Source organism: Candida dubliniensis, chromosome R (assembly GCF_000026945.1).
Source record: "Candida dubliniensis CD36 chromosome R, complete sequence".
NCBI classification, from domain to species: Eukaryota; Fungi; Ascomycota; class Pichiomycetes; order Serinales; family Debaryomycetaceae; genus Candida; species Candida dubliniensis.
Genome location: NC_012867.1, coordinates 702,791 through 717,194, shown reverse-complemented (window position 1 = coordinate 717,194; position 14,404 = coordinate 702,791). Strand labels below are relative to the sequence as shown.

The following is a 14,404-nucleotide window of genomic DNA, read 5'->3' as shown; positions in this document are numbered from 1 at the left end:
ATAAACACATACACACACACCTCGTTGTTTACGTGACAGCAACTACCAAGCATTAATTGCCGCACACCAAGATGTCTTCCTCACTTGGCCTTTATTCTTGTTGTCCTAAAAATGAGAGTAAAGATTGTTGAAGGCCAAGAGTATAATTTCGTGGGGAAATTATTATTAAATGAGATATCACCTGAGATGAGACAGATAGATGGGACTAAATTCCGTTCTTGCTTTTTTTTTTTTTCCTTTGTGACTTTTATGAATATCCGAGTGAATTTTTTTTTTTTAGCTGACTCAAAACTGTATCGTTTGCAAACGGATTTACAATCAATACCCGTCGTTAAACCACTTGTTGGAAGGATCAATACAATATTGGTTGTTATAAGTGTGATAACCAAAAGTGGCAAGCAATTCTCAATGGAAGAACAAATATCATCCTACTGTAGTTAAACATGTAGGTTGGAATACCCTCTTTGCAAAGTGACAATATAAATCGAATTTTACTTGGAACCGGGAAATATTCCATTGCTTCCAAATTGTGAATGAGGTCTTTCTTATTTTTTGTTGCAGCCCAGTGCCAGAAAATTCTATGTTTCAGTCACTCTCAATATGTTTCATGACTCGATGAAACCAGCACATATCACAGATACAGCAACAACAATAGTACTCAAAGCTTCATGGTGATGTGCGCACAATCTCGGTTAATCTTGTGGATCTAGATTTCACGTAAATAAGTCTAAAAGCACTTTTGACAAAACAAATCATATTATAACTAACAACAGTGTAGTGTAGTGTAGTGTGAGTTACAAGCAACAGTGTAGATTCTAAGAATATGTCTAAGGTTAAATCTGAGATAGAAATAAAATAAAATAGAACAAAAAGGAAGAAAGAGAATGTGGAGCTTTTGGTAACTTAATAATAATTGTACCTACATGCATATAATGTATGTACCCTATGCACCTCATATTTATTATGTATGTATGTATCTGTGTTTGGTTGTGGTTGTAAAAATCCCAGTCATAAATTGAATTGAATACGTAGTCATTACAACTTATATATACATGTACACACACACACACACAGACGAGAAGTATATATGTACAAGATCAAGACATTACCAATCAATCAATTGCAACCAATTAATCCATAGTAAATACAATAGGGGAAGAGGGAGGAGATGTGGATAAATAAGATGACTAGAAAAAAAGAAGAAAAAAAAAGAAACCAAATGTGTCACGTTCGTTTACAAAATTTTTGAACCCCTCCTCCCCTCCTCTCTCCTTGTGGTTGGTTGGATAAGACAAGATGCCATCGGAATGAATGAGTGAATGAATGTGTGTGTGCGTGATTATCAATTTTTCACCAGTAGTAGTTCAATACGATCCTTTGGGAAATTCCTTTTATCCTTTTTGAAACTTATCCCACTACCATTTATTTACAGTAACTCATTAAAATTAATAACAGTTTCCCACGACCTTATGCTTTCTGTTTCTTCTCTCTTTTGTTTGTCATTCACTTCTGGTGCATTCTATTAAAAAGAAACAATCCAATTTAAACGTGATTTTCCTTCTTTGCGAATAATAAAATGATAACAATCCAAAATTTTCCAACAGTAAATATTTTCATGACACAAAATTAAAATTGAGTGATCAAAAAAAAAAAAAAAAAAAAAAAAAAAATTAATTCAACAACAAGAGAAAAAAGAATTGGTTGATTGATTGATTGATTGATTGATTGATTGAGTATATTAACTAAAGGCGTATTAGTTAGAAACACTGAGCGTGATTGAGTGAGAATTCAAAAATCAAAAACCATAAGAAACAAAAAACCAAAAATTAGTTTAATTTTCCCTTTTGATTATTTTTCAAATAAAAGAAAGAAAACTTAAATCTATTCCCTCCCAAAGAGGTTCATTTAACCTTCAGCTTTTCTTCCCCTACATCCATATCCATATCTGACTTCCTTGTCTCCTTCTCGCGCCCCTTGTTTTATTTTATTTCATTTCATTTCATTTTCATTTTACTTCTTGTTTTCCATCTCACTATTAGAAAGATACATTTGTTAGACTTACTATTAGTTTTTACCATTATGGATTCTAGAAAGCCTTCTTTATTCAATCAACTCGAACCACAAAATGACGATAGTGATTCAACAGATATAAGTGACATAAGTGAAGATGAAGATTGGGAAGATGATCCACCAGTATCACCTAAATCACAACCACTAGAATTTCCAAAATTAGATCATGACGTTCCACTACCACGTCCCCCATCATTATTATCCTGTCTATTATACAATAATGGCAATAATGGTACTAATGGTAATAATAATAATAATAATAATAGTCACTCTAACAACCTTCATGCTACGAACAACAACACTCCCAACGCGAATGAAAACAATCATATTTACAAACCTAGACTACTTCGCTCGTTTACAACACCAACAGCATTACCACCACTACATACACCATTAGTCAAACAAAAAAGTGTAGTGGGAATATCAGACATTAATGTTTCAATAAGTAGTTTGACTACTACTTCATCACATCTTTCAATGAAAAATTTGCTATCGAAATCTTCCGTCAACTTGTACAGTGCCGGGTCTACGACAACAGCAACCACAACAACCGCGCTGAGACCCAACAAACGATTATCACAACCAGACCAACTTAAACCATCTCCTAGCTCACTAACATCATCTATACTATTTATGTCTCAACCACCGGATTCAGCTACTACACCACCACCACCAATTCTTCCCAGAATAACAACAACTGATAGTGATTTAACTGATAAACTAATCAATAATGATGAATTGAGTAAATCTTTGAAAGAATCTCTACTTATTGATAATCGATTAGCTAAGATACCTTTACCAGAAAAAGTGATTGATGCAGGTATATTTTTAAAACGAGAAAGTAGATTGGCTGATGAAGACGATTTTGATGATTACCATTCTAAAGGATGGTAAGGATATTGTACCGTGTAGCACACATACACACATACACACACAATATTGATGACAAATAGATATTTAAGATTTTTACTAAATAAATTTAAATATATGCTTACAACTAAAAAAACCATTAACTGATTAATGTAGTATGGTGGTTGTGTATTCATTTCACTTGTAAATTTTTGGCAGCCTCACACAAAGTATTAGATGATGTTCCTGTTCTTTTATGTTGCCAATGCTGTTCAAAGAAGAAAAAAAAAAAAAAAAAAAAAGTTTTCCTAACAATATAACACACATTGATGGGATCACCTTAGAAAGTCATGAAAACATGTTACTATGAATTATTAGAAGTATCATCAACTGCTACTGAAACCGAATTGAAAAAAGCCTATCGTAAGAAGGCATTACAACTTCACCCTGATAAAAACCCTGATAACGTTGAAGAAGCCAATCACAAATTTTCATTAGTTAGAGCTGCTTATGAAGTTTTAAGTGATCCACAAGAAAGAACATGGTATGATAATCATAAACAATCGATTTTAAATGATGAAGATGAGATAATTGAAGGAGAATCATATTTACCTTCGATTTCCACGGAAGAAATTTATCGATTTTTCAATCCAGGAATGTATACTGAAATGAATGATTCAATATCAGGATTTTATCAAATTGTCACCAGAATTTTCGGAAGATTAGCTCATGAAGAAATCCAACATGGGAAATATTCCAAAGTCCCTGGATATGATAAATATCATGATGATGATGATAAAAACATTAATGTCATTGATCCTTCATTATTAATGTATCCACGATTTGGAAATAGTCAAAGTTCTTATGTTGATCAAGTTAGACAATTTTATAATATATGGGGGTCATTTCAAACTTGTAAAACATTCAATTGGAAAGATGAATATCGATATTCAATAGCTCCTGATAGAAGAACTAGAAGAATGATGGAAAGAGAAAATAAAAAATTACGTGATGAAGCTAGGAAAGAATATAATGAAGCAATTAAAAAATTTGTTAATTTTATTAAAAAACGAGATCCAAGAGTTAAATCAGGTCAAGAAGAATTGAATAAATTAAATAAACGTAAACAATTACAAGAATATGAAAATCAAATTCGTCAACAACAACATTTAAATAAATTGAAAAATAATGGGGCTAACAAATTTACTGAACAAGATTGGCAAAAATTAACTCCTGAAGAATTACAAGAATTTGAACAAATGTTACAAGAAGAATATGAAGGAGAAGGAGAAGAAGAAGATGATGATAGTACTGATTCAGAATTTGAACAATATAAAAATGGAAATAGCAATGAAAATAATTATGAAATTCATGAATTTGAATGTATTGTATGTGATAAAATTTTTAAAAATGAGACACAATTTCAAATTCATGAAGATTCTAAAAAACATAAAAAAAATGTTCGTCAATTACAATGGGAAATGAAACAAGAAGGTATTGAATTGGGTATAGATAAACATGATGATAATGATCTAAGTGAATTTGAAACTGCATCAAGTGAATTTCATTCCGATTATAGTGAAGAAGAACTAGAGGAAGTGGAAGAATACAAAGAGGATCAAGAAGATCAAGATGTTGAAGTTAAACCAAGCAAGGATAATATAGTAGAGGAATCTAAGAGTAAAATTGATCTTGATAATTTAGAAGTGGATGATGAAATAGATGAAGATTCTGTTATTAATACCACCACCACCGCCACAGCAACATCAAAGAAAGGATCTAAAGCATCGTTAAATAAAGTGGAAGAAGATTTAGCCAAATTATTGGGACAAACAAGTCTAACAACAAACAATAATGACGAATCAGATGATGATGATGATGATGATGATTGGCTGGATAATAAGAAAAAATCCAAAAAGGGGAAAAAGACCAAGAAGAAATCGCAAACTAATTCCAAAGAATCAACACCCAATAATAATACAGAAAGTAAACCGGTAATAAATCCAAATACTGAAAAATGTTCAGTATGTGGAACAATTTTCCAATCAAGAAATCAATTATTTAATCATGTTAAATCTGAAGGTCATGCAGCACCTCCACCACCACCACCACCAAAGTCAAAATCAAAATCTAAAAAGAAAAATAAACGTAAATAAAAGAATACTTCTTAGTTTATAGAATCCCAAACCATACTAATATACTAATAATATCTTATAGAACAATTTGTGTTTTATTCATAGTATTAAGATCATTTATTTATTTATTTATTTAATACCAGTTTTAGAAGTTTTCACTTTTGCTAAAATTGGCTCATTAATACCTTTATTCCCTTCAATCCCTAAACCTTGACCTTGAATCCATCCTAATTTTTCCAACATTTGTCTACCTAAATTAGAACTATCAATCTCAGGTGCTTCAGCTCCAACAATATCACCTTCTTTAAACCTTGTCTTACTTGAACTAGAATTACCACGATTTGATTTCTTTTCATTTTTTTTAGAATGTGATGGTTTTTGATCAATTCTATGGAAAATTGGTCTCCCTCTTAATATTTTATCAATAATTTCATAATTTGGATAATATTTAAATGTTGATTTATTTTTAACAATTTTTAAATATTTTCTTATCCCTTGTTTCCCAGATTTAATAACACTCATATGATAACAATCGGCCAATTTTTGAATTGTTTTATGTCCATGAGTATCTAAAGTAGGGAAACTTAATGATTGTCTTGATTCATCTTTTAAAAATTGTTCAAATTCATATTTTATATCTTTAATATGTAAATGAATAGGATATTTAATTAACATATCATTATGTAATATCGATTCTTCCAATTTTTGTTGTTCCCATTGATGTTTTTTATTTTTTTTATTGGTTTTATAATTTTGTAATTGACGGATTAATGATTCTTGTAATTCATCATCAAGATCTAAATCATCAAATGTTCGTCTTTTCTTAGCAGGGATATTCTTGTTGGAAAAATCTCGATCTTCAAATGGTATAAGTCCTTGGGTGCTGGTTTTAGAATATTCAATTAAATCTTGTAAATTATCATCCAGATCATATGGATAATCATCTGCCTCTTCATCATCTTCTTCTTCTTCTTCATCCTCGCTTTCACTGTTAGTGTCTGAAATATATACTTCTGGTTCTGGTTCTGGTTCCGGTTGTTGTTCATCAATCATCCCTTTTGTAATATATGATAAAAACTTATTTAATCGATGTTCTTTAACTCCATTATCTAAAGCATATTCAATCACATCATTTTCATCAATCCATATATATTCATTATCATTCAGTCCCGTCAATTCCATACATTTAATATAATATTGATTTTCAATACCAAATCTAACATTAGAAACTTCAATTTTAGAAACATCAAATTCATAATCTTCTTCTAAATATCCATATTCAGGTTCTGATTCTAATTCTAATTCTGGATTGTTGTCATCATTGGATTTTGATGGAGGTTTCGATTGTGGTAATGAATGAGGATGGGACAGATGTTGTTCCACTTTGTTGCTCGGAAGGTCTATTATAATGTCTAAAGTTTCAATATCTTGAGTTAGTTTAGAAGGAGTAGTGTTTGTACAATCTTCAGATTCCATTTGATCTTTACTCTCAAGTTCGTTACTTTCCTGGAAAGTTTCTTCAGCCACATCTGATGACTGTGGTACTGAGATATGACTTTCAACTTCCTCGTTTTGCTCTTCCTGTCTATCAATAACAGATTCTTCCAGATCTGAATCATCTGGTACTCTATTCATTGCTTCTTCCAATGCTTGTAATTTTGTACTTATCTCATTATCCAATTCTTCCTCGTCCCAATCTTCATCTTCATCTTCATATTCATCCTCAGACTCTTCTATTTCTTTTGATTCTTCGGAAGACAATGATAACTCATCCCCATTATTCAATGACTCATTGTTCTCATCTTCGGAATCTTCCAATGAGATACTTTGAACAGCAATATCAATCCCACCATCATCATCATCATCTTTTTTATTTAGTTTCGCCAATTTATATAGAATTACATTAGGATCATAAACTTCTTTCGCTTTGACAAATTCAACTGGTCGATTTCTTAATTGTCTCACCATAAGATCTTCTTGATGGCTTTCAGTATATTCAATTTCTTCAAACATTCTACCATATTTTCTTCGGCCCATATTTGACGCCAATTCAGACATGGTTTTCGGAATATAAATATTATCATCATCCATTAACTCCCCATATTGTGACACTGTTTTAGGTGATCTCCTTCTGTTTCCTCGCAGTGGGAATCTACCACGATTTGCCCCAGATAGTGATCTTCCTCCACCACCTCTTCCACCACCTCTTCCGCCTCTTCCACTACCACCTCTCTTTCTTCTTACTCCTCTTTTCGGCATGTCTTTCTTAATTTATTGTTGTTGATAAAGTTTGAAATCGTTTCTAGTGTGTTTCTATTAAAAAGTTGCGATGGCAATAATCAACAACGATCTGAGTGCCATTTTTTTGGCTGGGAAAGTTTTAATGGCTACGCGCCAACTCGTGGGGACCAGTTTATTTGGTGGGAAGAAGTTTATTTTTCCTACATTGATACACAGAGATTATATATTTGAAAGACAAAAACACAGAGTCAAGTTTTTCCCTTATCAGTAATTATACACCACAATAAACTTAAGAGAATATGGATCAACAAAACCTAAACAACCAACCTGATGTCGAAGCCTCACCAGAACAAACATCCAATGAAGAAGTGGACACTGTTTTAGGGCGATTTACTTTATTTGTGAAAGACTTATCGAATGGATTAAATGGTAGTCAAGAAGTCCCGACATCACAAGAAAGTGCTAGTGAAGAAGCTGAACTCATAAATAGGAAGATTGTTATATTGGGCCAAATATTTGACAATTCCAACGCTGCAAACAATTATATTGAATCCAAACTTTGGTTATCATATCGTTGTGGATTTGAACCAATACCTAAATCAATAGACGGTCCTCAACCAATTCATTTTTTCCCATCAATCATTTTCAATAGGACTACTATTTATTCTAATTTTGCAAATTTAAAGAGTTTATTTGATAAAGAAAATTTCACTTCGGATGCTGGTTGGGGGTGTATGATTAGAACATCCCAGAATCTATTAGCAAATACTTTACTAAAATTGTATCCAAAGAATGAACAAGAAATTGTTAAATTGTTTCAAGATGATACTAAATCTCCATTTTCAATTCACAATTTCATTAGAGTTGCTAGTTCACTGCCATTACATGTTAAACCAGGAGAATGGTTTGGTCCTAATGCGGCGTCATTATCAATAAAACGTTTAACTAATGAACTACAAGATCAAGAAATTAATGGTATCAACCCACCTAGAGTATTTATTAGTGAAAACTCTGACTTGTTTGATGATGAAATACGAGATGTTTTTGCTAAAGAAAAAAGTAACAGTGTTATAATTTTGTTTCCAATAAGATTAGGTATTGATAAAGTAAACTCATACTATTATAATAGTATCTTTCATTTATTATCTTCAAAATATAGTTGTGGAATTGCAGGAGGTAAACCTTCTTCGAGTTTTTACTTTCTAGGCTATGAAGATACCGATTTGATATATTTTGACCCTCATTTACCACAAATTGTCGAGACTCCATTCAATATGGATTCATATCATTCAACTAATTATAACACACTAAATATTAGCTTATTAGATCCTTCAATGATGATTGGCATACTAGTGACGAATATTGACGAATATATTGATTTCAAAACTAGTTGTATCGATAATAACAACAAGATTGTTCATTTCCATCCTCACACTCTACCAGTACAACAAGATTCTATAATCAATCAGTCATGGGAAGAAGTACAGGATGAAGAAGAAGAGTTTGTTAATTTGAATGTGAGTAAAATTGAGAATGAACAACAACAAGAGGAAGTGACTGATACTCCAGACGAATTCATAGATATAGGAAATCAACTGTCCCTGGTGGTGCTGGTGCCATCCAATGTGTGAGTCGTGTAAAATTGCCACCAAAAATAATAATTTAGTGCAAAGTTACAGAAAGGCAAGAGAAATTCGATAAATATTCTCTTTTGTTTTCCTTTCATTCTTTCAATTCTTTTTTTTTTTTTTTTTTTTTTCCTTTTCATTTGTCTATCGGTGTTTAAAAATTCAACAATATACCATTCATATCCATAATGTCCAAACATATAGATGATAGTCTAAAAATTTGTACGGTGTGTGCATCCAATAACAATAGATCTATGGAATCCCACAAGCAATTGATGGATGCAGGGTATGATGTGCATTCGTTTGGTACTGGTACCGCAGTTCGATTACCTGGACCAAGTGTGGATAAACCTAATGTCTATGATTTTGGAACTCCTTACCAAGTAATGTATGATGATTTAATCAGTCAAAAAAGTAGGAAACTATATGAATCGAATGGGTTGATACATATGTTGGAAAGAAATAAAAGTGTTAAAGAGGCACCAGAAAAATGGCATAGAAATGCATCACTTGGTAAATTTGATTTGGTCATCACTTGTGAGGAAAGATGTTTTGATAGTGTAATTGAAGATTTAATGCATAGAATGTATGATAGAGATCCCAGTGATAACGATGATATTAAACGACTTGTACATGTTATAAACATTGATATCAAAGATGATAATGAAAATGCAATAATGGGAGGGAAAGGTATTTTGAAATTGGTTAATATGATACATGATTTTAGAAGGAAGAGAAAACAGGAACTTGGTCATGACATTGAAGATGAGCTGGATATAATATTAGAGGATCAAATGATGAGTATAATAACAGAATGGCAAAGAGACCACACAAATTTACCCACATTATATAGTGTATCGTATTATTAGAAATAAATTAATTGTTCTAGTTTCTTTAAAACCAAACTAAGTAGAAGAATCATATGTAGGTTTGAACCGGTTGTATGGATACAAATGTCTTTTTTGATGTTTGTAGTTATGCAATGATCATTTGAGATGATGTGAGAGAAAAAAAAAAAAATCTAGAAATGAAAATATCCTTGAATTTAAACACCAAGTCTACAACTAATCGTTCCTTGGCAACCTAAAAGTTGTTATACATTTGGGCTTTCATTAATCATGAGTACTAATTCTAAGCAATTGAATAAAAAGAAGACACGATTATATAATAGTCGAACGATTAAGAGTCAACTCAACGACCCAGCATATGATAAAAAACAACGAGTCTTGGATGTGAATTCCTTTATCCATTCACGAAATTTTGAAATACGATCATTTGAGCAATCACAATTAAATTCCAAAAATGCATCTTCAACAAGAGTATTTCAAGATTTGCCTAGAGTATTACGACGTAGAGCCGCATCTCATAATGTGAAAAGAATTCCCAAAAGATTAAGGAAGAGAGCTAAACAAGAAATGAGTGCCAATTTACCTGTCAAGAAAATGCCTCGTGGAAGAAGATTATACAAGTTACTTGTCAGAAATAGATTACTAAAAGTAGCTACTAAAATGAAGAAGAATAAATATGATCCATTGGAAAACCTCCTCAATAAGAAAAACATTCGTAAACAATTTAAAGCTATACGTGATGAAATCAAAAAAATCCACAAAGAGAATCTCAAACTGTCAACTCTTGAAGACTTTACCAAGTTAAATAACTCAGTTGGATCTCGTGATAATACTGGTATTAATGAATTTGCACCACGGCCAAAAGGAAGCATCAAATATTATAAACGTCAAAGGGAATTTGTTTGGATACCTACACATATATGGCATGTCAAAAGATTTCATATGAGCAAGAAATACGGGTACCAAATTCCATACACGCCTACACAGAAATGTTTTAAATTAATGAATCGTTGGAATCGACAAAAAGCAGTATGCTTTGATACATCATATTTTCCTACATTTATTTTATTCATTGGTGATGCAGCAAAGTTTGCAGACATAGCGAAACAGTTATGTGGGAAGAAAGTTGGTAAACAAATATTGAATGGTAAGAAATCATACAATGGTTGGGTTCATATTGATGGAGAAACAAAGTTATGTCCAGGATTTGTGTATATGAATCATTCTTTGAACACCATCATGGTAAGAGTGGTACCATCGGTTTATGAAAAATTATTTCAATCATACAAGGAAAAAATAGAAAATATTCCAAATTCCACAATTCATGATTGTCGATACGCTTTGGGGAGTATTGAATTATCAGGTCCATTAAGTATGAAGTGTTTAAGCAAAATATTTCATTTTCACAATATTTCACCGGATTTAAAGAATACTTGGGCGTCCCTTTCGAAAATAAAGGATAGTGATCTTGTTCCTGTGGGGACTACATTTACTTTCAATTTACATGACCCGCGTATTTGGCAGAGACCCACCAAGTTGCCACATAACCGTAAGGAAGATCAAGACATTTATGATATTATAATTGCATTAAATTCCTCCCCTCGTGTAAATCAGGACATTGTTAAAAAGTTATCCACTCCAGAAGGGAGATACGACTCTTATAAGGATCAATTGTCGATAAAGCAATTGGGAAGATTTCATGGAAATATGAACAAGAAGCCATCAGATATTTCCCATAGTCAAATTCCAGTGTTGTTATCTAAAACAGACAGCCAAAAATGGTTATTAATTCTTCCTTGGCATTGGATATTGCCTTTCTGGATTCAGATAACAAAAGTTACGGATATCAAACCAGGTGGATCCAAACAAATGCATCAATTTCAGTTTGAGAACCACAAGCCATATTATCCGCAAGATTATCCTTGGTCATATGACGGTTGGCAATTTAACAAATTGGTTGGTGAAGCAAATCAGCTTAAAGCAGCAAAGTTACCCAAAAGCCAAGTCTCAGTTGAAAAGTCTGAGAAGAACTATTCGCTGATTTTTAATGCTAATAAATGCGATTGGAGGAATTTACGAAATTTGACATTCTTATTGAATTATAGCAAGCTCGATCGAAAAACACTTGAACAAGGTTTGGCACCAGACTTTGCCCAGTATGATGGCCCAGAGAGAATAATTAATTCTGTCCATGATTTATTACAAACCACCAAGTCGCTTGAAAAAGATGTTACTGACGTAAATGAACCAATAGTCGAATTGTATACAAACCATAAAACTCAAGTGGACTTTTACAACAATGCTTATAAAATTGCACAGTTGCCGGATATCTTACACAAAAAACTACCTGTTGTTCAAATAGGCCTATCAGTAATTAATGATGGCACAATTGACGATAATGCAAGATTGTACTCAGACCCCAGTGCAACTGATATTCATTGTGTTGGGTTTGTTACTACCGGAGCCATGAATTTGAATGTTGGAAAATATAGTGGCATCGGCACGATTATAGCCCAAAAGTGGTTAATTGAAGAGAGTGGTCATAAGTTGTACGTTAGAAATCCCGGTAAGTCAAAAGTATATAATGTCTCCTTTAGGGTTGTATAAAACGAAAGAAAAGTTTTGCACTTGTCACACGACCAATCTCTAGTATAAATAGACTTCCATAGAAGACAAATTTTTTTTTTTCAGGAATTTTTTTTTTTTTCCCTTTTCTTTTTCTTTTTCTTCATACTTACCTAGAGAAATTACAGGAGATCAAGTAGTCTTGTAATCGTTATTATGATATATTGGCACTCACTTTAGACATTGCACATTGCGTCATTGGGGTGTTTTATCTAGTAACGCCAACTTTCGTTAATGATTTGAATCATTTGATGGAGGCTCTGGTGATGTCCTTGGTGGCAGAGTTGGGGTTTCTTGATGGATGATTCGGGTTAGAAAGTGTGGGTCTTTTAATTTTTGATTTATTTCCATTCTAAGATCTTACTTCTTTGAAGTGAAGAAAAAGGAGAAATTCCACGTTTTTAAGTAATTCACGTCTCTTGGTGTCTATCAGATTTGAATATATTTAATGGCGTGTTAACTTCTCTACATTAATTATGCTTATACTGATTAACTGTATTGTTATGCAATTACTTCTTTTATTTATCTATACATGTATTTACAGATAACACTGGGTGAATTATTTTATAGACTGAGGTTGTGATACATTTGAATTGACATTGGTCAATTTTGAATTCTTCCAAATCTTCATTAATGATTTTTTAAATAAATTGACGTTGTGATCAATCACAGTTAAGGATTTCTCTTGGTTTGAGTCAAAGACAGATCCGTCTGCAGATTGTATGTTTTCTGCGGTAATTCCAATGGTATTGTCATCATCTTGTTGTATTTCCTTGGTGTCGTCATTTCTTATTAATGCAACCAACGCCAAACCTCGAATCATTTGTTTCAAATATAGCACAGAACCATTGGACAAATGACTGATGGACTTAACCTCCTTTTGCTTACCACCGATACCACCGTTTCCATTCTTATTCTTGTCATTTTCAACATACAAATCATCCAAGTCTATGGTGATATCAATAAACTCTGCACAAACCTCATATGTCTGAATGTCAACTGGTGATGAATCTGTAGCCACATAGATTTTAGAATTAACATCAAATAAAAACACTTTATCAATAGACGAATGCTCCACCAAATTATCGAGCATGTTTTCCAATGAGGATACTTCTGGGATAAGTTTTTGTACGATTCTAGAGAAAGCCTCATAGATTGAATGATTGAAAATAGATGTCAAATAAAAACTCAACTCTACTCCTTCCACTCCCAAGTCCAATAGCTCATCTCCAGTTCTTTGCATAATGTCTCTTTGTGCATCTATTCTATAATCTTCACTTAATCCATCAATCTTGTGAATTAAAACCTCTATATTGATTTTGGGATTAACTTTATACGCATAATCAATAATCATCAGCAAATTGGTAATTGCATTCAAATACTCATCTTGTGAGTCAATAACGTATACCAATGCCCCTACTGACGAAAACAATCTTTCCGAATCATAGTTCGGTTCAAAATAATTCAACTGTCCAGGCAATTCCATCACCGATAAATCGATTAAAGAAGAAAACTGTTCAGTGGTGGGTTTTGATGTACTTTCAAGATATAATGTATCATAAGGTTGCATGTTGTGAAAAACAACTTTACAAATAGATGACTTTCCACTTCTACGCAAACCCATTAATAGGATTGTGGCATTATTATCCTTAGGATTAGGTATGAGTGTAGCTTCCATTACTTTTTTTTTTTTGAATAAATAAACTTGTTATGTTTCTATTACTATGTGGTGAATTCAGGTTGTTGTTGGAAAAGAATAGAACGAATGATTGATTATTGTTCGTTATCACTCTTCGTGTATTTCTTTTGTCACATTTTTTTTTTTCTCCTTCTCTGGTTTGCCCAACTCTTATTTTTTTTTTTTTTTTTCGAATTTTTCAACGAGATAGAACTATAAGAACATTGCTACAGTGACAAGATGTTGCAAAGTAATGAACCTTCTGTCGAGTAAATTTCATTCATAAAATATATGGCCCTAATTACAAACTTACATAAACATCTACACATA

General features: G+C 32.4%; 7 protein-coding genes across 7 annotated transcripts; 5 read left to right on the top strand and 2 right to left on the bottom strand. All coding sequences in view use genetic code 12, as the record gives it.

The window, feature by feature from the left end:
• Positions 1–2,079: 2,079 nt before the first annotated feature.
• On the top strand, positions 2,080–2,964 carry CD36_28380 (conserved hypothetical protein; the record flags this gene model as incomplete). Its single annotated transcript, XM_002421842.1, has 1 exon — positions 2,080–2,964. The coding sequence occupies one exon, from the start codon at positions 2,080–2,082 to the stop codon at positions 2,962–2,964; it is 885 nt and encodes a 294-aa protein (XP_002421887.1).
• A 305-nt stretch (positions 2,965–3,269) lies between these two features.
• Positions 3,270–5,075, top strand: CD36_28370 (transcription factor with zinc finger DNA-binding motif, putative; the record flags this gene model as incomplete). Its single annotated transcript, XM_002421841.1, has 1 exon — positions 3,270–5,075. The coding sequence occupies one exon, from the start codon at positions 3,270–3,272 to the stop codon at positions 5,073–5,075; it is 1,806 nt and encodes a 601-aa protein (XP_002421886.1).
• Positions 5,076–5,183: 108 nt separating this feature from the next.
• On the bottom strand, positions 5,184–7,313 carry CD36_28360 (conserved hypothetical protein; the record flags this gene model as incomplete). Its single annotated transcript, XM_002421840.1, has 1 exon — positions 5,184–7,313. One exon carries the CDS (start codon positions 7,311–7,313, stop codon positions 5,184–5,186), a length of 2,130 nt encoding a protein of 709 aa, XP_002421885.1.
• A 281-nt stretch (positions 7,314–7,594) lies between these two features.
• Positions 7,595–8,926, top strand: CD36_28350 (cysteine protease, putative; the record flags this gene model as incomplete). Its single annotated transcript, XM_002421839.1, has 1 exon — positions 7,595–8,926. The coding sequence occupies one exon, from the start codon at positions 7,595–7,597 to the stop codon at positions 8,924–8,926; it is 1,332 nt and encodes a 443-aa protein (XP_002421884.1).
• Positions 8,927–9,111: 185 nt separating this feature from the next.
• Positions 9,112–9,792, top strand: CD36_28340 (RNA polymerase II subunit A C-terminal domain phosphatase, putative; the record flags this gene model as incomplete). The annotated part of the gene is made up of 1 exon (XM_002421838.1): positions 9,112–9,792. The coding sequence occupies one exon, from the start codon at positions 9,112–9,114 to the stop codon at positions 9,790–9,792; it is 681 nt and encodes a 226-aa protein (XP_002421883.1).
• Positions 9,793–10,041: 249 nt separating this feature from the next.
• CD36_28330 (RNA-processing protein, putative) lies at positions 10,042–12,378 on the top strand (the record flags this gene model as incomplete). The annotated part of the gene is made up of 1 exon (XM_002421837.1): positions 10,042–12,378. One exon carries the CDS (start codon positions 10,042–10,044, stop codon positions 12,376–12,378), a length of 2,337 nt encoding a protein of 778 aa, XP_002421882.1.
• A 577-nt stretch (positions 12,379–12,955) lies between these two features.
• On the bottom strand, positions 12,956–14,074 carry CD36_28320 (GTP-binding protein, putative; the record flags this gene model as incomplete). Its single annotated transcript, XM_002421836.1, has 1 exon — positions 12,956–14,074. One exon carries the CDS (start codon positions 14,072–14,074, stop codon positions 12,956–12,958), a length of 1,119 nt encoding a protein of 372 aa, XP_002421881.1.
• Between the last annotated feature and the right edge of the window lie 330 nt (positions 14,075–14,404).